This window comes from Eumetopias jubatus, unplaced genomic scaffold, assembly GCF_037043125.1.
Source record: "Eumetopias jubatus isolate StellerSeaLion01/CBP00866 unplaced genomic scaffold, mEumJub1_p1.0 scaffold_10, whole genome shotgun sequence".
NCBI classification, from domain to species: domain Eukaryota; kingdom Metazoa; phylum Chordata; class Mammalia; order Carnivora; family Otariidae; genus Eumetopias; species Eumetopias jubatus.
The window spans coordinates 61,170,464-61,194,090 of NW_028274816.1; the positions used below are offsets into that span (position 1 = coordinate 61,170,464).

At 49.3% G+C, this 23,627-nt stretch overlaps 1 protein-coding gene across 1 annotated transcript; it reads left to right on the plus strand.

The window, feature by feature from the left end:
• Window positions 1-3,657: 3,657 nt before the first annotated feature.
• On the plus strand, window positions 3,658-19,538 carry CACNG7 (calcium voltage-gated channel auxiliary subunit gamma 7). Its single transcript, XM_028094674.2, has 5 exons — window positions 3,658-3,853; window positions 4,487-4,573; window positions 4,938-5,078; window positions 18,638-18,783; window positions 19,281-19,538. Exons 1-5 carry the CDS (start codon window positions 3,658-3,660, stop codon window positions 19,536-19,538), a joined length of 828 nt encoding a protein of 275 aa, XP_027950475.1.
• Window positions 19,539-23,627: the final 4,089 nt, after the last annotated feature.

Consider the following 23,627-nt stretch of genomic DNA (forward strand, 5'->3'; position numbering starts at 1 on the left):
CCGCCTCCTCCAGCCGCCCAGACCCCAGGCTCCGCCCCAGGCCTGGCCAGAGCCCCAGTCCTTATCAGGGGAGCCCCAGGATTGCCCCTGCTCTCTCTCCTTCTCAGGGTCTCTCTCTCCCTCTGTCTCTCTCTCTGTCTCTTTCCCTAGCTCAAGGTGTCTGGGTCTCAGCCTCTCTCAGCCCAGGGCCTGTGAGCGTCTCCCTGTCTCTCTGTCTCTCTGACCTGTCCACTTCCAGAGCCCCAGAATCTCTGAGCCCGAGGGCAGCGGGGGTCTTAGACCTGATCTCTGCCTCTCCTTTTCTCTCTCTCTGTCTCTTTTAGGCCACCTCTGTGTTTCCCCCAGTCTCCAGACCTGCGAGTCTCAGAATTTCTCAGCCTCGAGGTCTCGGTGGGGCTCTAGATCCTCGGCTCTGCCTCTCTGTCTCTCTGTGTGCCCCTGCCCCTCTCGGGCTCTCTGCCTCTGTTTCTATTCTCCTTCCCTCCCTGCCTCCCCCATTCTCAAGGCCCATCTCCCTCCCTCCCTGCAGCCTCCCCCTCCCTCCCTCCCTCCCTCCCCGCCCCTCCCCTCCTCCGCAGTAACCAATGAGCGGCCGCCGGTCCCAGCTCCCGGCGCCGTCCGCCGAGTGAGGCCGCGGGCGCGGGGGGTGGGGGGTGGGAGGCCGGGAGGGGGCCGGGACGCCGGGCTCCGGGGCGGGGGCGGGGGGCGCGGGCACCGGCGACCCCGGTGGCGGCGGCGGCGGCCGGGGGAAGCCGCGGGGCCGGTCATGCGGCTGCGGGGCCCGCGGCCCGGAGCGTGCGCCCAGCCCTGAGCGAGGTGAGCGCGAGGGGAGGGTCCTGGAAGGAGTGGGGGCTCCCCTCGAGGTGGCTGGGAGCCGGGGGTTGGGCCTAAAAGGGGCCTGAGTGGCCCCGGGGTGTGGGATTCTGGCGGTCAGGACGCCCGAGTTCTGGAGGCAACGAGGGGCGGGGGACACTGGGCCTAGGGAATCCGGGAGGACGGGGTCCTAGGGTCCCGGAGTGGGGCAACTATACTCTTAATGTCCGAGTCTTAGAGACCGTGAGCCCTGAGGAGGGTGCAGGCCAGGTCCCTGAGGGAGGCGGTCCTGGAGGAAGGGGGGGGGGCCCGGGCCCGGTAGGAGCAGGATGTGTCTGAGGAGGGGTCCCCAGAAACGGGGAATACGTTCCCGAAGAGACTGGAGGGAGACGGAGTTTGGACTTGGGGCTTGGAGAACGGGGCCCCTGGGATCCGAACGCCTGAATCCGGGAGAGACTGCGATAGATAAAGAAGGAAAAGAAGGTGGCTCCAGGCCTGGGAGAGGGTCCCAAAGGAGGAAGGGCCGGAGGAGAATGAGGAGATCTGGGCGGGCCATTTGGAGTGAGGCGGAATCGGAGCAAAGGAGGGGGTTTCAAAGGGGAAGTGAGAAAGGTGTCAATGGGCAAGGTCCCAGCTGGGAGCCCTAGGAGCCTTGGTGGGGGTGTGGGGGGAGCTGAGGTCAGCTACCTGGGGCTCAGGCAATCAGGGTGACCGGGTTTTTGATGCTTGTTTCCGAGCTGAGCGGGCTGGAACAGGAGCCGGCTGCTGGCGGTCAAGGCTTGGGACGGGGGATGGGAGGAAAAGCTGGTCAGAGCTCTGCCAGACTCGGATCCCTGACTCCTCCAAGAGGCTGGGGGTGGGGCCTGGTGGGATGGGGGCTCTGGATGCTGAGATGTGTGTGTGGCGGGGTGGGGGTGGGGCGGCTGATGAAAGTTGTCTGACTCCAAGATCGTTACTGGCATGGGGCAGAGTTTCAAGGCTCCAAGAAATCCTATTAGAGAAAGCCGGGTCTCAAGTCTTGGCTGCATTGTTGGGGAGTATTTAGGAGTCTTAACCTTCATAGTTAAAAAAGATGATGGGGATCGCTGGTATTTCGCTGATATTCAGGGATGTAGAGGTTTTTGGCTGAGGAAGGATGGGGATCCCAAGTTGAGTCCTCCAGATCATGGGATTGTGTAGTTTAGGGAAAAGTTAAGGGCGGGGGGGGGGGGGGAGGCGGGGCAAGGGTGGTAGATAAGAGATTAGGAACTCCCTAGTTAGAATCTCTAGATCTCTGACTGGAATCTGGAAGGCCACAGCTATGAACTGGTGATCTCTTGTTTTGAGGGCCTGGTGTTAGAGGGGTCAGAGTTCCAGGCTAGATGTTGAAGAGGGTCTGTAATTGGGAGTCCTAGTGTGGAAGTTGGAGTCCAGAATCTCTGGTAGGGAATTTGGGGATCTTGTGATGGCCCATGAGAGGGATAGGGATCCTGGGCTTCCTGATTTGGAATTTTAGTGTTCAGAACGCTGATCCCTAGGTTCAAGGATGGTCTAGGGTACTCAGGTTAGGGTTCTGAGTTGGAGGGGAAGGGGGTCCCAGATCATGGTTTTGACATTCTGGAGTCTCTAGCCAAAATCCAGGCTCCAGATCTCGGGATCCCAGTGTTCTGGGATCCAGCAGTCTGAGATGGAGTCCCAGCATCCTAGGTTCAGGGGGCTGCCCGGATCTGGGATGGGGGGAATTAGGGTTCTGGAACCTGAGATCTGAGTCATGAGCCGTGAACTCAGATTGGGGTACCAAATTGAGGTCATGGCACAGGATCAAAGTTAGAAGGTCATGGGTCCTGGTCCTGGTGTTAGAATTGGGTATTAAAGGTCAAGATAAGAGTCCAGGGGTTTAAACTTAAGTTTAGACCTCTGCTCAGGTCTTGATTAGTGGGTCCTTGGTTAGTAGGATCCTTAGTTAGGGGATTGGGGGATTTCTGGTAATTATTTAGCAAGGTCCAAAAGAAAGGGGTCAGGGTGCCAGGAGTCAGGATTGGGGGAATATGCCTGGTTCTAATGTTTTGTTTTGTTTTTAAAGATTTTATTTTTATTTTTTGACAGAGAGAGAGACAGCGAGAGAAGGAACACAAGCAGGGGGAGTGGGAGAGAGAGAAGCAGGCTTCCTGCTGATCAGGGAGCCCGATGAGGGGCTTGATCCCAGGACCCTGGGATCATGACCTGAGCCGAAGGCAGACGCTTAACGACTGAGCCACCCAGGTGCCCCTGGTTCTAGTGTTGAAATGTCTGATCCATGTAATAGTTTCTGAGTCCAGGCTCAAGGTTAAGGATTCTGGTGAGGGCTGGTGTCTAGGGTTAAGGTCTCTGGTCAGGGCATAAGGTTAGGGTTGGAGGGCCTGGTTCTGGCATCGAGAATATGGATGTTGAGTTTCTAGTCAGTGTTATGATATTTGGGACCCAAGTCCAGGCACATGGTTGGAGCTAAGGTTCAATCTCTGGATCTGGGCTGAAGGTTATGGTTGGAAATCTTATCCTGGGGTCAGGGATCTGGTGTGGTGGGTCTCTCATCAGGATCCAGAGCCAGAACACAAGTGTCAGGTTTGGGAAGTCCATTCCTGGGGTTGAGGGTCAACAGCTGATGTCACTGGTTCAAATGCAGAAATGGGGTCATGGGTTAGGGCACAGAGGTCAGATTTGAGAAGTTTCAGTCTAAGAAATGGTGTCTCTGGCTTGGGATCGGTGTCCCGAGTGGCTTCCCAGGTGGCTGCATGGGGTTGGGGACTCTAGTTAGTCCCCTCAGGACTCTCCAAGGCAGCAGCTTCCCGTGTCTCAGGCCCCGCAGGGCGCCCCCCGCCGCTGAGGATGAGTCACTGCAGCAGCCGCGCCCTGACCCTGCTGAGCAGCGTGTTTGGTGCATGTGGCCTGCTACTCGTGGGCATCGCGGTCAGCACTGATTACTGGCTGTACATGGAGGAGGGAACGGTGCTGCCGCAGAACCAGACCACGGAAGTCAAGATGGCACTGCATGCCGGCCTCTGGCGAGTCTGCTTCTTCGCAGGTACAGACGCCACGTGTCCTCCATTCAACTGTCTCTGCCTTGCCTGGGACCTGAGGGTCCTTATCCACAGTTCCATCCCTTGGGTTCCAGAAATCCAGAAACGGATCCTGTTTCTCTCCTGGAGAGACAAATTTCTTCCTGGAGACCCGATTTCTAGCCCTTCATTTCCTGGATCTAAAAGCCCCCATGCCAAGTCCCTAATCTCTGGAGAGTCCACTCTTAGAAGCAAGAGTCTAGCATCAGAGCTTGTCTCCTGCACAGTTCCAGTGTTGAACGGGCAGAAAAAAGAATCCAGCGCTCCCCGCCCCCGACGACCACAGAGACCTTCCTCCTTGGAATCCCCCCCCAATCCTCTTCAGGGATTAAGGAGTCCTCGCCCACGCGCCCCCCCCCACCCCTTTGGGACCCAGGGTTCCAGCCCTGTCCTCCATCCATGGAGGGAAGCTCGGAAGAGGAACTCCCAGACCTCCTGTGCATCCCCTTCTTGACCCCCTAAGAATAATATAGACAGTAACCCCTGGATCCAGCCTCACATACCCATCCCAGGGTCTCCCACTGTGTCACCTGCCCCTCACTGCCTCTCCAGAGCTCAGGAGCCCCTCATCCAGCTTTGCCTTCGTATCTTATCCCCAGGCCGGGAGAAGGGTCGCTGTGTGGCCTCGGAGTATTTCCTTGAACCGGAGATCAACTTGGTGACGGAGAACACGGAGAATATTCTGAGTGAGGGGGAAGCAGGGGGCCTAGACAAAGGGCGGCGAGTCCTGGGAGAAAGGGCAGCACCAGGAAAGGGGTGGGGTGGAGGTGGAGTGGGGGCTTGAAAGCAGGCAGTGGTTGGGTGAAGAGGAGGAGCCAGGTTGATGGGGCGTGGCCTGGGCAGTGGGTGGAGTCCACTGGAACGGGGTGGGGTCAGACTCAAGGGGTGTGGCCTGGGTGAAGGGGTGGGGTTAGCAATGGACGTATCGGAAGGGGAGGAGCTACATAAAGGGGCGGGGCCGGTGCAGGAGGAGAGGCCAGGGGAATGGGGAGGTGTCACCCCCCCCAGAGTCCCCCTCACCCCTTGTCTCTCCCTTTACCTTTCCCTCAGAGACGGTGCGCACGGCCACCCCGTTCCCCATGGTCAGTCTCTTCCTAGTGTTCACGGCCTTCGTCATCAGCAACATCGGCCACATCCGCCCACAGAGGACCATTCTGGCTTTCGTTTCTGGCATCTTCTTCATTCTCTCGGGTGAGCCCAACGGAAAGACTCAGGGCCTGGGGACTGTTTTCCGTTCCAGGAATCTGCGGTCCCTCCTCCACTAAGAAAGCCGCTTCCTTGCTGTGTGATCCTGGAGGGGTTGCCCAACCTCTCTGAGCCCCATTTTCCTTTTCTGTGAAATGGAGATAGCAAGCACCCATTTCACAACTTGTCGGGAGGACCCAATCATAGGGAGTGTTTATTAGGTGCTGATTAGGTGCTTGGCTCTGTTCTGATACTTCCCACAACCCTGTGAGGGAAATGCTATTAATAGTCCCATTGTACAGATACAGAAACAGACGCTCAGGGAGCTGAAGTCATTGCTCAGGCGCACAACCAGGGAGACACAGAGCTGGGACTCAGACACTTGCCGTTCACCTCCAGAGGCTGAATTTTTTCACCCATCCTGATATTTTAGCAGTTCACATATTTCAGGGCTTTTTATTTCCTGTGCAACATTTTATTTGAAACATTTTCAAACAGAAAAGTGGAAAGAATTTTGGAGTGAGCATCCATGTACCCACCACTTAGAGTCAACCATTACCCTCTTACTAGATGGCTTTGTCCTGTATCTGTCCATCTGTCTATATTCCTGCCCATCCATCAGTCCACCTTATTATTATCTCTTTATGCAGTTCAGTGGGAGTTGTAAGTGTCCATACACTTCACTCTGAATATGTCACCTTGCATGTCATTAGCCACATTGCAGTATTTGTCTTTGTTTTTTATTTTTTTCTTTTGAAATACGAAGCTCTTGTGCATGAGCGATCGCACACCCTTCCCATAACATCTCTGCCGCAGAGTTATTATTAGCACTCACTTGATAAAATGGGGGCACGGAGGTCCACAGTTGTGCAGGGAGTTGCCCAAGACACCAGCCTGAGTTGGAGCCGGGGGACCAAGTGTCCTGAGCTCCAGAGCAGAGTTCTTTCTCAGGTGTCACCCACCTCCAGTGTCAGCACTGTCTGGTCCAATTCAGTCCCTCTCGGCTCAGGTCAGGCCAGGTCAACCCGGCCTTAACACATTTAACTCATCCGTCTGGTCCAATTCACCCCAGTCCATTCTGACTCCGTTCGAATTAATTCAGCATCATTTCATTAAACTCCGTTCGGGTCCTTTTCATTCAGTTGACATTTTATGAACAAACCCCTCTTATGGCTCATTTCCATTCTGTCCCCTGGGGCCTGCACCCGGATCCCTCTTTAGAGTTGGCTCCGCAAAGAGTTGAAGATGGATCTTTGACTATCCCCAGAGAAACCAGGGTGCAACCTCCCTGTTAACTTGAATTGCAGCCTGTGGAGCTGGACACGGAGCTAAAATAAGACCCGTACAATGTCACCATCCTGGAGTGTCAGAGAAGAATGGTCTTATCATTTTTATTTTTTTTTAATTTTATTTATTTATTTGACAGGGAGAGAGTGAGAGCACAAGCTGGGAGACAGAGGGAGAGGGAGAAGCAGGCTCCTCGCTGAACAGGGAGCCCGACATGGGACTCGATCCCAGGACCCTGGGATCATGACCTGAGCTGAAGGCAGCCACTTAACCAACTGAGCCACTCAGGCGCCCCGCTCTTATCATTTTTCATATGGAAAAATAGTGGCCTAGAGAGAGAGAAAGGGGGACAAGGGTAGGAAGCATGGAGACTCTAATTCAATCCACCCAAAACACTAGAAGGAAGATCCCATTTTTGCTGTTCACAGAAGGGGCAACATAGCTCAGTGGTAGAGGGCAGTTGGCCCAGAGGGTGTTCTCATCCCAAAACCCACACTCATGCTCCTGCGATGTCCCAGGACCTGACTTCCCATGGTCAGGCTGAGGATCAATGTTGCTGTCAGGGCTGGAGGTCAGGCCTCTGATGTAGAGAAATTTGGGGGGACTGAACCCCACTTCCTGAAGCCCTTCCTCGAGTTCATGTCATAGACTATGGCCTGTGCACCCCACTTCAAGGAGTCTGTCATGCGCTTTCAAGGTTTGTGGGGTGAGGTGCCTGACAGTTCATGCTGCTGTGAACCTAGAAAGACCTGGGTGCAAATTCTTCGCCTGAACTGCATGGGCTCTCCATGGTCCCAAAATCCTATTGTTCTAAGGCCGGGTTGTTTCTATTCAGCCTGGAATGTAGGTGATTTTTGCCTACTGCACAATCCTGAAACAGAGGTGGAGTGAAGGGGGAGAGGGAGTGGGAGTTGGATGACAGAGAAAGGAAGGGGGAAAGGAGTTGTCGAGAGGACAAATCCTGGTCAAGGGTTGGCAAACCTGTGTAGGGCCAAATAGTAAATGTTTCAGGCTTTCTGAGCCATAGGATTGTGATACCAAAGGAAGCAGAGGTGAGGCGATGGGCATGGCTGTGTGCCAGTGATCCTACCTATGGGCCCTGAAATTTGAATTCCATGTAATTTTCATGAGCCATGAAATATTCTTCTTCTTTCATTTTGTCCCCCACCCCAACCCCCTCACCTTTTACAGATGTAAAAACCACGCTTAGCTTTAAAACCATGCAAAACCAGGTGCTGGGACACTTGGTAGGTTGCTGACCCCTGGTGTCCATCATAGATGTGAAGGGCCAACCCAGTGCCTGGTAGACACGTACATATGTACTGTACATCCATAGTAGTGGTGATGGCAGCAACCAAAATAATCAAGAGACATGGTTGGGGGAAGTTCTAAGTGCTTTACGTAAATTAAGGTATTTCTTTTTCTTTACCTACTAGGGCAGATGTCATTGTTATTGTCATTCTCTAGCTGAGGAAACGGAAGCAGCTAGAGGTTAAGTTGCTCCATAGCAGAAGCAGGATTCCCACCAGGCCTTCACCGTGACATTATACTGCCCCACCATAATGAAAAATCACCAAAAAATGGGGCACCTGGTTGGCTCAATCAGTAGAGCATGCAACTCTTGATCTCGGGGTCATGAGTTTGAGCCCCACATTGGGCATAGAGATTGCTTAAAAAAATAGGATAAATAAAAAATAAAAAGTTTTAAAAAATCGTAAAGATGGGGGCACTGGGTGGCTCAGTCGGTTGAGCATCCAACTCTTGATCTCAGCTCAGGTCATGATCTCAGGGTCATGAGTTCAAGCCCCACGTTGGGCTCCATGCTGGGCGTGGGGCCTACTTAAAAAAAATCATAAAAATGAAGGAGATTTAAAAGGAGAGGGAAGGATGACAGTACCAGTATCTTAGATCTGGGAACAGGATAATCTAGTCCAACTAGTTCATGTTCCCAAGACTTAGAGAGAGAGACAGGAGTTGCCTAAGGGCTGTTGAGTAGTGGCATTGGCATTCAGTTCTGGAGAAAGCAGTGGGAGGGTTGGGGCAGAGGAGGGACAGGGTCACCTGGGTGTTAAGCATCCTTTAGGGATGGACTAGCAGGAAAGAAACAGGAAATGGGCAAACCAAGGAAGAAGCTTATGCAGTGCTCTGGGCAAGAGCAGCTGGGGCTTGAGCTGGGGCTGGGGTTGGAAAGATAAAGGCAAGTGCATGGCTTTGACAGAGAAGGATATCGACAGAAGAATCAATGGAACCAGATGACTGGCTGGATATGGTTGGTGAGAGAAGCAGGGAGGAAGCTGGAATGACATTGACTCTCTTTTTCCAGGTCATAAGAAGCATGCTTCCCATGTAAAGCCCATACTAACCCCTGACCCTCAACATGTTCTATGCATCTGCTCATTCATTTGCTCATCAAGCATTTACAGACACCCTATATTGCCAAGCCCTGCACTGAGCACTGAAGATGTGGCTGAATCCTAGGTGAGAGCTCACATTCAGTCAAATATGAAACAGCCCCAATTACCCATCAGTCAAAAGTACACAGCTGCTTCGATCCCTTCCATGCTCAATGGATTCCCATTGCACGTAGAGTACATCCAAACTCTCCGTGCTAGCTTATAAGGTTTTCCAGGATTTAGCTAATGCTCAGATCTCTGACCTCATTTCCTAACCCACTAACACTCTCTCCATTGCTTACAACCTCAGCCACACTGGCCTATTCTATTCCTTGAAAATGCTCATCTCAGCCCCACATGAGGACTTTACATTCATCACCCCTCCATGCTTGGAAGTCTCTTCCTCCTGATACTCAAAGAGCTCGAACTTTCTCTCTTCAGACTTTCTTTCTCTGACAATAGTATGTAATGTTGCCGTGCCCCGACTATACCATCACTTTGCATGCTTTATATTTGATTCATAGCTATTTTCATCTTACGCGTTTTCCGTCTCCTACTAGAATGTAAACTCCTAAATACACGGACCTTTACAAGCATGCTCTCATTTGTGTCCACAGAGCCTAGATGAGTTGCTGGTACAAAGTACACATTGAAGTATTTGTATAAGAGAGGAATGATAAGGACAACTTAGGGCATTCTGGGAAAAGGGAGGATGCATTAACTTGGCACAGTAGGGTGGTGGGGAGGGGGGGAATGACCTGGGAGGGCTTCCAGGAGGAGGTGACATCTGAGTAGATGAAGCTGAAAGGGTGAGGGAGAATTTTTCAAGTGAAGAAAGAATAGTGCCTTGTATGGAGGTTGAAGTCACAGCACCTGTTAATGCCCTAGAAAGCATAAAGATAGGTAGACTCATGTGCAGCTCTCCATGGTCCTGAAGCCCTATTGTTCTAAGGCTGGGTTGTTTCTATTCAGCCTAGGATGTAGGTGATTCTTGCCTACTGCACAATCCTGAAACACAGGTGGGGTGAGAGGGAAGAGGGAGTGGGAGTTGGATTACAGAGAAAGGAAGGGGGAAAGGCGGGAGAAAAAGAGGAAAGGAGAAAACTGGCGAAAGAAGATTATTTTTGGAGGACCAGAGTCATTATAAAATGTCCAGGAAGTAGAAAGAATGGCAAGAATAACTTACCTTTTGCAATTGTTTTCACGTGATTTTCAATTACTAAACACACACACACACACACACAAAAGCAAAAAAGAACTGCAAACGATTCTTTCTCTTTGGAAATATTTATTTCCTTATCAACACTTGCTCCTGACTCACCTTACGGAGAATGTTTGTTACTTAGAACTATAATGTGAAACATGGAACTTAAGGTGTGTTTGGGTGGTTAGCAGGAATCAGATCACAGAGTCTGGAATGTCAGACTGAAGAATGAAAACCTTCTCCTCTGGACAGTAGGGAGCCAAGGAAGAAATCCTTTTTTTTTTTTTTTTAAGATTTTATTTATTTATTTGACAGAGATAGAGACATCAAGAGAGGGAACACAAGCAGGGAGAGTGGGAGAGGGAAAAGCAGACTCCCCGCCAAGCAGGGAGCCCGATGTAGGGCTCAATCCCAGGACCCTGGGATCATGACCTGAGTTGAAGGCAGATGCTGAACTGACTGAGCCACCCAGGCGCCCCCAAAGGAAGAATTTTGATGAGAGAGGAATAGAGTTTATGTGGATTTTAGAAAGAACCAGGATTTAAAGCAGGGGGATAAGGATTTAGGGGTAAGAGTAAAAGCATAGAAAATAAGCCTTAACTGGGTCAGAGGACTTGTGGTTGCAAGAAGGGGTTTTGATTTATGAGAGATGCAGGGAGTAAAATGGACTTGACCTGATGACCAAGCATCTTTGCTGGATGAAAGAAAGAGAGTAAAATCAAGAGGATTCCCCTGCATTGGACTAGGGTAGCTGAGTGAGTGTGGATTGTGTGATTCCTCTGCTATCTCTTTTCTTTAAACCTGCTCATCTTTCTAGACCTATCTTGGATGCTTTTCCACCATGTGACACTTTGTGGGCCCTCTCTTCTTGAATATCAAAATTATGGAATACTAGAAGTTGAAAGTGCTACAGAAGTTCAGAGCAAGGGAAAGTTGATTCTTAGATGAAATGGAGGAATGGTGGGATTTATCATGGGTTCAAAAAGGGGAAGCAACTAATGAGCTTTTCTAGAAGCTCCAGTTGCTTGCCAAGTACACTTACCCATTCAGCTGGTGTTTATTACGTTCTGGATCTTGTGCTAGGTGGTAGGGGTGCAAGAGGGAACGAGGTAGGTTCGTTCCAAGTATCCTGGTGGGGAGAGTGATGGGGGGGCATTATTTTATCTCAATCACTCCAATTTTTTCATGAAAACTTTAAAATTGATAGAATAGTGCAATGAGCACTGGAATACCTTCCTCCACCTAAATCCTGCATTTTGCTGATGTTTTTGCCATATCCTCTTTCCCTCTCTCTTTCTCTCTCTCCGCACATACTTTTTTGGGTCTTTACCATTTCAAAATAAGTCACAGGCATCATGATATTTCATCTGCAAACACTGTAGTATGCATCTCTGAAGAGGAAGGACATTCTTCTCCTACCAAGAAATTTTACAGTAATTCCATAGCATAATTTATTCCATTTGTAGACTGTCCCATTGTTTCAAGAATGCCTTTTATAGCTTCCCCCCAAAAAACTGGGATTCAGTCTTGGTTCACACACAGCATTTAGTTCATGTCTCTTTTACTCCAGACTAGTTCCCCCACTATTTTTTTTTTACAACACTGACTTCTAAAATGAATTTCATTACAAAAATATAGAAGGAATAGTATAAATAAATGAAATCCTATGTATCCCTCCCTCAGTTTCAGGAGTTATCAACATATGGCGAATCTTTTTTTAGTCGCACTGCCGTATCTCCCTTCTGCACTTCAGTACATTATTTTAAGGCAGACTCAGCCATTAAATCATTTTATGCACAAATATTCCAGTATATCCCTGAGAAATAAGTACTTTGTTATTTAACCTAGCCATTGTGCCCAATTAAGAATAGCTACTTAATATCATTTAATATCTAGTCAGTGTTCAACTTCCCCGCCTGTCTCATAAATAAATGCTTTTTTTACAGTTAGTTTGTTGCAAATCAGGATTCAAATTCCACTTGTGCATTTAGCTGATAGATCTCGGAAGCCTCTTTTAATCTATAATAGTCTCTCTCCTATTTCTTCCTTGCCATTTATTTGTTGAAGAAATCTGGTCATTTGTCTTGTAGAATGCCTACACCCCTGAGTTTTCCCACTGTGTTCTCTCTCCTGTTGTGGTTTAATGTGCTCATTCATCCCGGTGTTTTCCTATAAAACTGTTGTTTATCTGACCCAGACTTGTGGGTTTTTGTGGGGTTTTTTTTTTTTTTTTTTTTTGCTTTTGGGTTTTTTTTTGTTGTTTGTTTTTCTGGCAAAAAATACTTCATAGATAGGGGGTGCTGTTTACATCCTACCACATTGCATCCAGAGACATAAGATCGCCCGGTTGGCTCTCTTCTTGAGATGATAAGGATGATCACTGGTTCAGGTGTTACCAGCTTGGCCCATATCACTGTCCTTTTGAAGACTGGAGGCCAGGGTATCATGTAGAATGCCCCACATCCTAGGTTGGTTTGACTGTTTTCCCATGCCATCATTTGATGATTTGCTCCTATTTCCTCATGTTCTCTGTAACCCGGAAGTTCTGTCTAGACTAGAGGCTTTATTAGATTCGGGTTAAACAGGTTTGGCAAGCAGATGCAGAGCTGGTGCCTGTTCTTTATACCCCAGCCCTTCAGGTGGCGAATACTCTCCGGTTGTTGGTTGTTCGCGCCGGGCGGGGAACAAAGTTTGAACCCTTGATAAAGGCGGTGATCATCAGGGCTGTTCATTGAAATGGTACATTTTCCTCTTTCCAATTAATAAGCAATTTGCAGGATAATACTTTGGTAACTTGGGGAGGTAAAACCCTCCCCTATTTTATTGAAATTTGGGGAAAAGAATATAAACCTACAGAAAAGTTGCAAAAATAACAGTGAACTCTCACATACCCTTCATCTGGACCAAATTTTAACGTTTTGCCACATTTGCTTTCTCTCTCTCTGTGTGTGTATATATATTGTATCTGAGATGTTTATAAATATAAATATATGAACCACTTGAACATAAGTTGCAAACACCTCACCCCTAAATATTTCAGCAAGTATCACCTAAAAACAAGTGCATTCCCTTTTCTAAACACAGTACAATAATCAAATTCAGGAAGTTTAACATTTATACAGTATTATAGCTAAAGCACAGTCAGTCCATCTTCAAATTTCACCGATTGTCCCAGGACTGTCTTTTATCGTCATTTTACCCCCATTCAGTATCCAATCTAGGATCATGCTTCGTATGTCTTTGTCCTGTTTCCTTTTTGCCTTTTATCTTTTATATAGGGCCTGTGACTTTTTAAAAAAAGAAATATCTTTCATGTTGACTTTTTTTGAAGAGAGCAGCCAGGCATCTAGTAGAATGCCCGCGGTTTTCTTAGGAGTGGATTCAGGTTACACATTTTCAGCAGGAACCCTACGTAAATGGAGTAGTGGCAGGCTCACATCAGGAGGTAATGGTGTCCGTCTGCCCCGTTATTGTTAATGTTAGTTTTAGTCACTTGCTTCAGATGGTATATTGGGTTCCTTTATGATGAAGGAAGTTTTTAAAAATCCTGTTTATAAATTAATAGATATTCCAGGGGGAGATTCTGTTGTGCAGTGATTTAATGGCCACTGATGATGCTGGCCCAAATCCTAATATTACTCATAGTGTTGCAAAATGGGGTTTTCTAAATCTGCTGTTCCATCTATAGGTATACCACCGAAAAAAATAATTTTCTCTTTTCTTTTATTATTTGTTTATTTTTTAAAAATATATCAGTATGGGTTCACATTTTTAAAAATTCAGCAAGTTATATGCCATTTTTTTAAAAGATTTTATTTATTTATTTGTCGGTGGGGGGGAAGGAGCAGAGGGAGAGGGAGAAGCAGCTCCCTGCTGAGCAAGGAGCCTGATGTGGGACTTGATACCAGGACCCTGGGATCATGACCTGATCTGAAGGCAGCCACCTAACCAACTGAGCCACCCAGGTGCCCCTCTTTTTTTTGTTGTTGTTTTAAAGATTTATTTATTTAAATTTTTCTAAAAAAGATTTTATTTATTTATTTGAGAAAGAGAGTGAGAGACAGAGAGATCACAAGCAGGGGGGAGAGGTAGAGGGAGAAGCAGACTCCCTGCTGAGCTGGGAGCCCGATGCGGGACTCGATCCCAGGGCCCTGGGAACATGACCTGAGCTGAAGGCAGACGTTTAACAACCACCCAGGTGCCCTGTTGATTTATTTTAGAGAGAGTGTGATGCACATGTGAGCATCCCCACTGGGTGGGATGGGCAGAGGGAGAAGGAGAGAAGCAGACTCCCCACTGAGCATGGAGCCTACCCCGGGGGGTTCAATCCCATGACCCCAAGATCATGACCTGAGCTGAAATCAAGAGTCAGCCACCTACCTGACTGAGCCACCCAGGTGCCCCAATATATGTCATTACTTCTATTATTCATTTTGATGTTCAAATTGTCCCTAGTTGGACTATCAGGAACCCCCTTCAAGCCAGTCCCCGCATCCTCTTCTGCCGTGTCCCTCTCATATTTTGAGTTTTTCCTTCCTTTGTGGCACAAGTGCACTTTTACTGCCTCTCCCCCAGGCTTCAAATGAGCTATTTCTTCTGGAAGCCCTAGCTTCTTATTTAGTGGGGGATGATATTAGAGACCAAAAGTTCGGTGCTAGGTGGGCTCTTTGCTACTCTGTCTCTAGAATGTTTCAGGACACAAATTGGGGAATTATATGCTTGTAAAACAGGAGGTTTTTACTAACACCTGGGGTCTTCTTCATCTTACCCCATTCTGATCTGTGTCTTCCTTTTCTCAGCACCAGAATCCAGCTCCCTAAACATCAGTATATTTGCAAATTTGCTCAGCCCCACACTGCTTAAGAGCTGCTACCTCTAAACCATTTCCCCAGAAATGTACTAAGGTTCAAGATTTCTTTGCAGATCTTTTGTCTTTAGAATGAAATATGTAATCAAAGTACTGTATTTGAAAGTTACTTAGAATACTACTTTTACCACCTCCTGTGGTTGTATCACTCATTTGATATAAAGTTAGCTTCATTTATTTTTTTAAAAGATTTTATTTATTTATTTGACAGAGAGAGAGACAGCGAGAGAGGGAACACAAGCAGGGGGAGTGGGAGAGGGAGAAGCAGGCTTCCTGTGAAGCAGGGAGCCCGATGAGGGGCTCGATGCAGGGCTTGATCCCAGGACCCCGGGATCATGACCTGAGCCAAAGGCAGACGCTTAACGACTGAGCCACCCAGGCGCCCCATAGCTTCATTTATTTTTGTTTGTATTCAACTTTAGGTTTTTTCCCCCATCCTTGTTGATTTTAGCTTTCGAATATATAAAATATTAACATTCTTCCAAGGGTCCAAATCACGCAAAAATACATGCTCAGAGGATGGCCACTTCCTTCCTGTTCTCACTTTCCTCCTGTAGGTGATCAACCTCATTTGTTGGTTTTCCTTACTGTGTCTCTTTTTGCAAAAATCAGCAGATGCACATATGTATTTTATTTATTTATTTTTGCTTAAAAGCTAGCATCCTGTATACTGTTTTGTGCATTACTTTTTTTTTTTTTAACTGAGTGAAAGCGTCTGGAACTATCATTGAACTCCACTCCAGTTCACAGAGACCTTCCTCGTTCTCACTTCACAATGGCACAGTCCTCTACTCCGTGATGTTTTACAGTTTATCCCACTAATCTTCTGTGTAAATGCATGTAGGTCATTTCTAGGATTTTGCAGTTATGGCTAATGAGGTGAATTAGCATGCCTCTGTGTGCTTTTGTATGGTTGGACAGATAGCTGCAGGGTAAATTCTTACGAGTGAGATTGTGGAGTTAAAGGGTAGATACATGTGTGGTTTTGCTAGTTATGGCCAGATTCCCCTCCACTGGGGCTGGGCCATTTTGCATTCCCACCAGCAACATGTAAGAGCTTCTGTTTCTCCGGCCTCACCAAAAGAGTATGTTGTGAAGCTTTTTAACTTTTGATGACCTGATGGATGAGAAATGACATCTCTTCACAGTTGCCATCAACATTTTTCTTATTCTGAGTAAAGGAGCATTTTTTTAAAAGATGTATTTATTTATTTGAGAGAGAGAGAGAGAGAGAGAGAGTGGGGGGGTGGGTTGTGGAGGGAGCAAGTGGAGGGAGAGAGAGAATCCTCAAGCAGACTCCCTGCTGAGCGTAGAGCCCTACGTAGGGCTCGATCCCAGGACCCTGAGATCATGACCTGAGCCAAAATCAAGAGTCAGCCGTTTAACCGACTGAGCCACCCAGGTGCCCCCACGTTTTTCTTTTTAAACAAAGAGCTCAAAGAAGGCCTTTCTAAAGAAGACCTTTCTAAAGAAGTGACAAGGGAGGAGAGATGTAAATAAAGTGAAAGAAAGACATGGAAAAAGCTGGAGGAAGAGCAATACAGTTGGGGGGAAGAGCAAGAGCAAAGGCCTGAGGCAGAAATCAGCTTGATGTGTTCAAGGAAGCATGAGGAAGTCATGTGATCTAAGTAGAGGGAACAAGGAGAAACTGTCCAGGGATGAGGCCGGTGGGGCACAGACCGCATAGGCATTGCAGTCCAGGGTCAGGAAAGTTTTTCTGTAAAAGGCCTGATAATGAACATTTTCAGTTTTCCTGGCTGTACAGTTTCTGCCACGACTGTTTTACCTTGCCACTGCAGGCGGAGGCTACACGGAAGCAAAGGGTTGTGGCTGGGTGCCAGTAACATTTTATTTATAGACCCTGACATGAGGAATCCGTATACTTTTTAAACTGAGATATTACAATTCACAAAACATGAAGTTCACATAATTCGGTGGTTTGAGTATACTTGCAAGGTTGTGCGACCATCCCCATTACCTGGTTTTGCACCATTTTCATCATCCCAGCAAGAAACCTCATACCCTTTAACGGCAGCCAGTGGGAATCTCCCCTCCACCCCGCTCCTTGGCAACCACTAATCCACTTTCTCTCTCTATGGATTTGCCTATTTTCGACATGGCATATAAATGGAATCATACAGTATGTATCTGCCTTCTTTCTTTTGCTTATTTTCCAAGTTCATCCATGTGGCAGTATAAATCAGTATTTCATTCCTTTTTTTGGCTGAATAATATTCCTTTATACAGCTATACCACATTTTGTTTATCCATTTAGTTGATAGACACTTGGGTTGTTTCCACTTTTCGGCTATTATGAAGAATGCTGCTACAAACATTCATGCAAAGTTTTTGTGTGAACATATGTTTCCTATTCTCTTGGGTAGAGATACCTAGCAGTGGAATCGCTGGGTCATGTGGTAATTCTATCTTTAACACTTTGAGGAACTGCCAAATGAAATTCATATACTTTTTTACATGCCACAAAATATCATTCTTTCGATTTTTTTTCAACAATTTGATCGTGTAAAAGCCATTCTTAGCTAGTAAGCCCTACAAAAACAGGAGGTGGGCTGGATGAAGCTCATGGGCTGCTGTTGGCTGAACCCTGTTGTAGGCAATGGAAGGAATTTAGATTTATTTTGGGTGTGATGGGCACACAAATGTTTATCTGGGAGAAGATGCTGATAGGGATGACTTGGATTGATTTAAGGCAGGGACCCCATAACCTCCGTAAGCCACACTTGGCATGGCTGCTCTTTAAAAGACGTTCAGCTTGAGGACATGACATCTGACTCTTAAGATGTCTCAAACCAGACACCTCCCCCCCCACCTTCTCCATGTGCCTCTATTCCCTCAACCGTCAGTGGTGATAAAGGTGGTACCTCTGTGGAAGGACCATTGGTAGGGTTCAATAAGTTAATACATATACAGCACTGAGAACAGTGCCTGGCACAGGGCAAGACCTGTATAAGCAGTTGCTATTGTTTTATTAATATTATTATTGCTTTGTTGCTATGATTCACACAGTCTCAACTCAGGCCTCGCCCTCTTCCCCCTGGAACGTCGCAAATAGTCTCTCCCTCCAGTCTCTTCCCAGAACCAACCGTCCCGCAAGGGTTCTAATGACACTCCTATCTGACCCTGTCCTTCCTCTGCTCCAGACCTTCCAGGGCTCCCTAATGCCCTTGGCATTGATGCCAAGCTCCTCAGCTTGGCATTTGAGGCCCATCATGGCCGTGCCTCTGCCCCTTTCTCTGGTGTCATATTTTGTGGCTGTGGCCCATGTTTTGGCTATATGGATGGATCGGTTCGGTGCTCCCTCTCCTTTGGCCACGCTGTCCCCTCTGCCTGGAGTGTTGTAACTGTGTACTCCTCTCCCCCAGCCTCATCCTTTAGGACTTGGACAAAGGCCCTTCTTCCAGGAAGCTTTCCTTGACTTCCCCTGCCCCTCCCCCGGTCCCTGCCCCTCACCTAGGTGGGTTGGTGCCTCTTCTGGACCCACAGAACTCTTGCTACTACCTCCCTTACTGCGCATGTCACCGTGTATGTGACTATCCACCAATGTCCATATTTGCCTTCCCCAATTGCACTGTGAACTCCTGGAAGGGAGATTAGGGGAGGGGGAAAGAGGAAGTTCATTCATCTCTGGGACCCCTGCAGCCAGCCAAGGCCCAGCACACAAGGGGCTTCAAAAAATGGAATTTAGTTCAAGACAGAGCAGGGAGGAAAGGGGGAGGGGATGGCAGTGAGATGGGGGAGGGGCCGGAGAGAGGGGTCCACTGCTAACGGACCAAGGGCACCCTCTGCTCCCCAGGCCTCTCCTTGGTGGTGGGCTTGGTTCTCTACATTTCCAGCATCAATGACGAGGTCATGAACAGGCCCAGCAGCTCTGAGCAGTATTTCCACTATCGCTACGGGTGGTCTTTTGCCTTCGCTGCTTCCTCCTTCCTACTCAAAGAGGTGATGTCTGTGGGGCCCAGACGTGAATGGAGAGGGGTCTGGGGGGGCCTCATTCCTGGGTCCAGGACGAGGAGGAAACCGGGGGTGTAGACTCTGGATTTAAAAGGGAGGTGGTGGCTGAGGGCCTAACCCCAGGGTCCTGGAGGAGGGGTCTAACAGCTCCCAACTTCTGGGGTCCTGGTTGGGGGGGAGGGGAGGGGGACTGGACTCCTGGGTCTGAGGGAGGAGGAGGGGCTGGGGACCTGGACTCCTGGGTCTGAGGGAGGAGGGGCTGCGGGTCTGGACTCCTGGGTGTGAGGGAGGAGGGGGCTGGGGTCCCTGACTCCTAGGTCTGAAAGAGGAGAGGGCTGCGGGCCTGGACTTCTGGGTCTGAGGGAGGAGGGGCTGGGGGCCAAGGCTCCAGGGTCTGAGCGAGGAGGGGCTGGGGGGGTCTGGAGTCTTGGGGTCCTTGGGCCCTCGGGGCCAGCCTCTGGGACCCTGACCATGCGTTGCCACAGGGGGCTGGCGTGATGTCCGTGTACTTGTTCACCAAGCGCTACGCAGAGGAGGAGATGTACCGTCCGCACCCGGCCTTCTACCGCCCGCGTCTCAGCGACTGCTCCGACTACTCGGGCCAGTTTCTGCAGCCCGAGGCGTGGCGCCGCGGCCGCAGCCCCTCCGACATCTCCAGCGACGTCTCCATCCAGATGACGCAGAACTACCCTCCCGCCATCAAGTACCCGGACCACCTGCACATCTCCACCTCGCCCTGCTGAGGCCCGCCCCTCGGCGCTCCCTCTTCCTCCTTCTCTTGCTCCTCCTCCTCCTCCTCCTTCTCTGGGGTCTCCGGGCCCCACAGCTCCGCTCCCTCCCTCGGGACTTCTCGATCCCTCCGGGAGGATGCTGCGCACGCTTTAGCCCCGCCCTCTTCCCGGTGGCCCCGCCCCGCCGTCCTAGCCCCTCCTACTTTCCAAGGGCTCCTCCCCCTTCTGGGCCTCTCGACCTCCTCGGTCCGATCCACTCGCAGACGGACCCTCCCCTTCCCTCGGGGCCCGCCCCTTTCCTCTGGCCCCGCCTCTCCCCTCCAGTTTGCGGGCCGCGGTTTCCCTGCTGCGCGCAGTCCGCGCCTGGGGCCCGCGGGGCAGGCGCGCACCCAGCCGGAGACCCACAGCGTGCTGCCTCGCCGCAGGGGCGCCGGGCTGGAGAGTAGGTTCGGCAGCCGCCTGGAATGCCAACCATCCTCCTCTCCCCTCGGCCCCGACTTCTCTCTTTCCCCCGCACGATCTCATCTCCGGACCTTCCGGGTCCGCGGGTGCAGCGGCCGGTGTTCCTGCTGCGCCCGCAGCTGCGGGGTGGGGTGTGGAGCGGGAGGCCGGGGCTTGCTTTACCTGGTGTCCCCCCCATCCCCTGGGAGGCCCCATTCTTCCTCACCCGCTGGGCTCTTCTCGGCCTCCTGAAGGTCACCTGCCTTTTAGGGGGCGCCGTCGGAAGGATCTCCTTGCTTTCTCAGCTGCCCTTGGCTTCTTTTTCTTCCTCTTCTAACTCATCCTCCAGCTCTGTCTCCCTCCTTTCTCCCCGCTCACCCAACGCCCCTAGGTGCATCTAGCCCCGCACGCCACACGACAGCGATGGAGACCCTAGGGTGGAGGGAATTCCTCCGTGCCATTTCCACACCTGTGCCGGCCTCTTCCCCCTCGAGGCCCCGTCGGGGGAGGGAGAGGCAGTAGCGGGGGTCGAAACCCCCCAAACCTCCAAGTCTTCCATTTTCTGGCACTCCCCCTCATCGAAGTCCCCCTTCCCATCTCAGACCCCCAACTCTGGCCTCTTTCAAGGGTCCGTCCGCCCCCTTGGGCAGATCTGGGGGCAAGGTCACCAGAAACTCGCCCTCCCCCCTTATTAGGGGAGCGGGGGCGAGGTAGCACAGTGTTGTACACGGAACCAGAAAGGCCCCCGGGGTGGGGGGAGGGGGGCAGGGGAGGGACGGGGGCTTTTAGTTTGCATCTTAGGTGGGAGGGGGGAGGGGGGACCGCAGCAGTTAACCTGTCTTTACGCAGTGATTTTTAACGAGGCTGGGGGGAGGGGGGGCTTGGGGGGAGGGGGGTGGGGGGCCTGGCTCTGATATTTGCCGTGTATCATATGTAAATACCGACAGAAACTTCAATAAACTTTATTTCAAACACGTCTCCGCCTGCCAAGGGGGAGGGTATTGGATAGAGGGTCTGGGTCCTGGTCTCTGCCCCCAGGGTGGGGGCCTCGAGTCCTGCAGAACAAGGTTAGATTGGTCTTTGTTAAGTTGCTTAATCATCTTAATTATTAACAGCAGCACTTGATAATTCAGTCCGTGTAAAGCATGTAGGACAGCAAGTGACACCCGTCAGGATCAATAAAAACTAACTCCTGGTGTTACCATGACCACTTAGAGTACTGTTACTATTGCTTGCCTTCCTTCTACATTTATTGCTTCATTGGGTTTTCTCCCCAAGCCTACATGTTGAATTTACTGAAGTCATTTTGCAGATAGGGCCAGGGAAGTGAAATGACTCACCCAGGGTCACCCAGGTACAAAGTGGCAGAGGTAGAGCTGAAAGTAAGTTCGTCTGGTGCCAAGATTTCAGCTTCCTTCCCTGCTCACTGGGGAGCAGTGGATTCTCCTAATGCTGCTCTATTGAGCCATCACTGCTGCGTTGATTGAACACCTACTATGAGATGCACACTTTCCTGCCGAAGGTGATCTGATGAGATGTTCCCAGCAGCCCCCTATCAGAGGCTTCCAAGTGGGCCCTAAGATCTGTGATCTCACCTACTCCACAGAGGGATTGAAAACAGCCTGAATGTTTAATAAGCTTCTTCTTGAAGTGTGTTGAGAAGGAAGCAGTGCTAGCCCTTTGGCTCTTTGCCCTGTTGGGACTTAGATTCTTGGAGGCGGTCAGGACAGCTCCCACCATCACGACCACACTCACCAAGCTATCATTAGGTGTCAGACACTGCGCTGAGCACTTTCCATGTGTTAGCTCATTGGATTCTCCCAAACCTCCTGGAACTAGGCATTGCACACAGCCCCATTTTGTAGATGAAGAAACTAGCACTTGGGAAGATAAGATCACCCAGCTGGTAAGATGCAGAGGAGAATTTCCACCCAGGCCTGCCTGGTCCCAGAACCTCCTCTCTCAAGCCACTCTATTTCACCCATGACTTTGATGCAAACTCATCCTGTGACCTTGAGAAGTCTTTTAATCTCTGGGGCTTCAGTTTCTTTTTTCTATAAAAAGGGGGGGGGTGAGCTAGAAGAACTCCAAATCCCTCTGGAACAGGGAGAGTGATGGGGGCAGGTTAGCAGGGAAGAATAAGATTCAGCAGGATCAGACTCCCTGAGGGAAATATTCTGAGTCATTTCCAATGGTTTCAGGAATTTCTGGAGGTCATGCTTGAGATCTGGGATGGCAAAGATGTTTCAGCTCCTTTGTCAAGACGAATCGATTCCTACTGGCTTCCTGGAGCATGGTGTGGAGAGGGATTTTGAGTATCTATCTGCTCCGTGGGAATGTCCCCGTTGATTGGGCTGACTGGTGCTGTCTGTCTTGCCTGCAGAAAGGGCAGTTTTGGTGCAAGTGCTGGACGTTTGCTGGACATTTGCTCATTTTGTCCAGAACTTAACAACCTAATGTCCTAAAGCTTATGTTATTTTTAAAAAAAGAACCAACCAAGTTTTTGTGGGGTTTTTTTTGGTTGTTGTTCTGTTTTTTACATTTTGAAAATGGAATGGGATCTTAAAGATTAAAAATTTGTTTATCTTTAAAAAAAATGCTGTGAAAAGTCAGTCCTTCTGAACTTTTGACATCCAGAAGTCCCCCACACCCTGAGGTATTTTTATCATACCATGTACAATTTCAAGAATCTAGTTGCATATTGAAGTATATACATGTGTGTTTAAATCCACACAGGTGAATATGTAGCTCATACATGTATATTGGACACAGCATTTGTCATCATATACACATAGTTCTGCACCTCCCAATTTCACATGGCAATGTATTATGGAGAATATCTAGTATCCGTTATATAACACTACCTTATTGTTTTTTTTCAAGGATGCTTAATAACGACAGTTTGCATAAATTAATTGCATAATTTATCGACGGGTTCCTATGTGCCAGCCACTTTGCATTCAATAACCCAGGGAAACTGGTGCTTTTCTATTCATCCCATTTTTATAAATGAGGTCCTGGAGGTGCAGAGAGATAAATTAACCTTTTCCTGGTCACACAGCTAGTAAGTGGTCAAGCTAAGATTTGAATCCTGGGGGTCTCCTGAACCGACCACACTTAACCACTAAGCTATACACCTCTGAGTATGCTGAAGCCACATAGTTCCATCTATTTACCTATCATCATTTTCTTTGATTTGAGAAGTCTCCGGCTTGAACTCAAGACCCTGAGATTAAGAGTTGCATGCTCTACCAACAGAGCCAGCCAGGTGCCCCATCTATCATCATTCTTTTTTTTTTTTTTTTAAAGATTTTATTTATTTGACAGAGAGAGCACAAGCAGAGGGAGAGAGGGAGAAGCAGGCTCCCTGCTGAGCAAGGAACCCGATGTGAGACTCGATCGCAGGACCCTGGGATCATGACCCAGGCCGAAGGCAGCCGCTTAACCGACTGAGCCACTCAGGCGTCCCCCATCTATCATCATTCTTACACCGTGTTACCCAGTCAGTTAATTTACAGAATAATACTACATACACATGTTCGTGGCTCTCAAAGTGTGGCCCAGGGACCCTGGGGCATCCCTGAAACCTGTTGACAGGGTCCATGAGGTCAAAACCACCTTTACAAGAATACTAAGATATGGTTTGCCTTTTTCACTTTT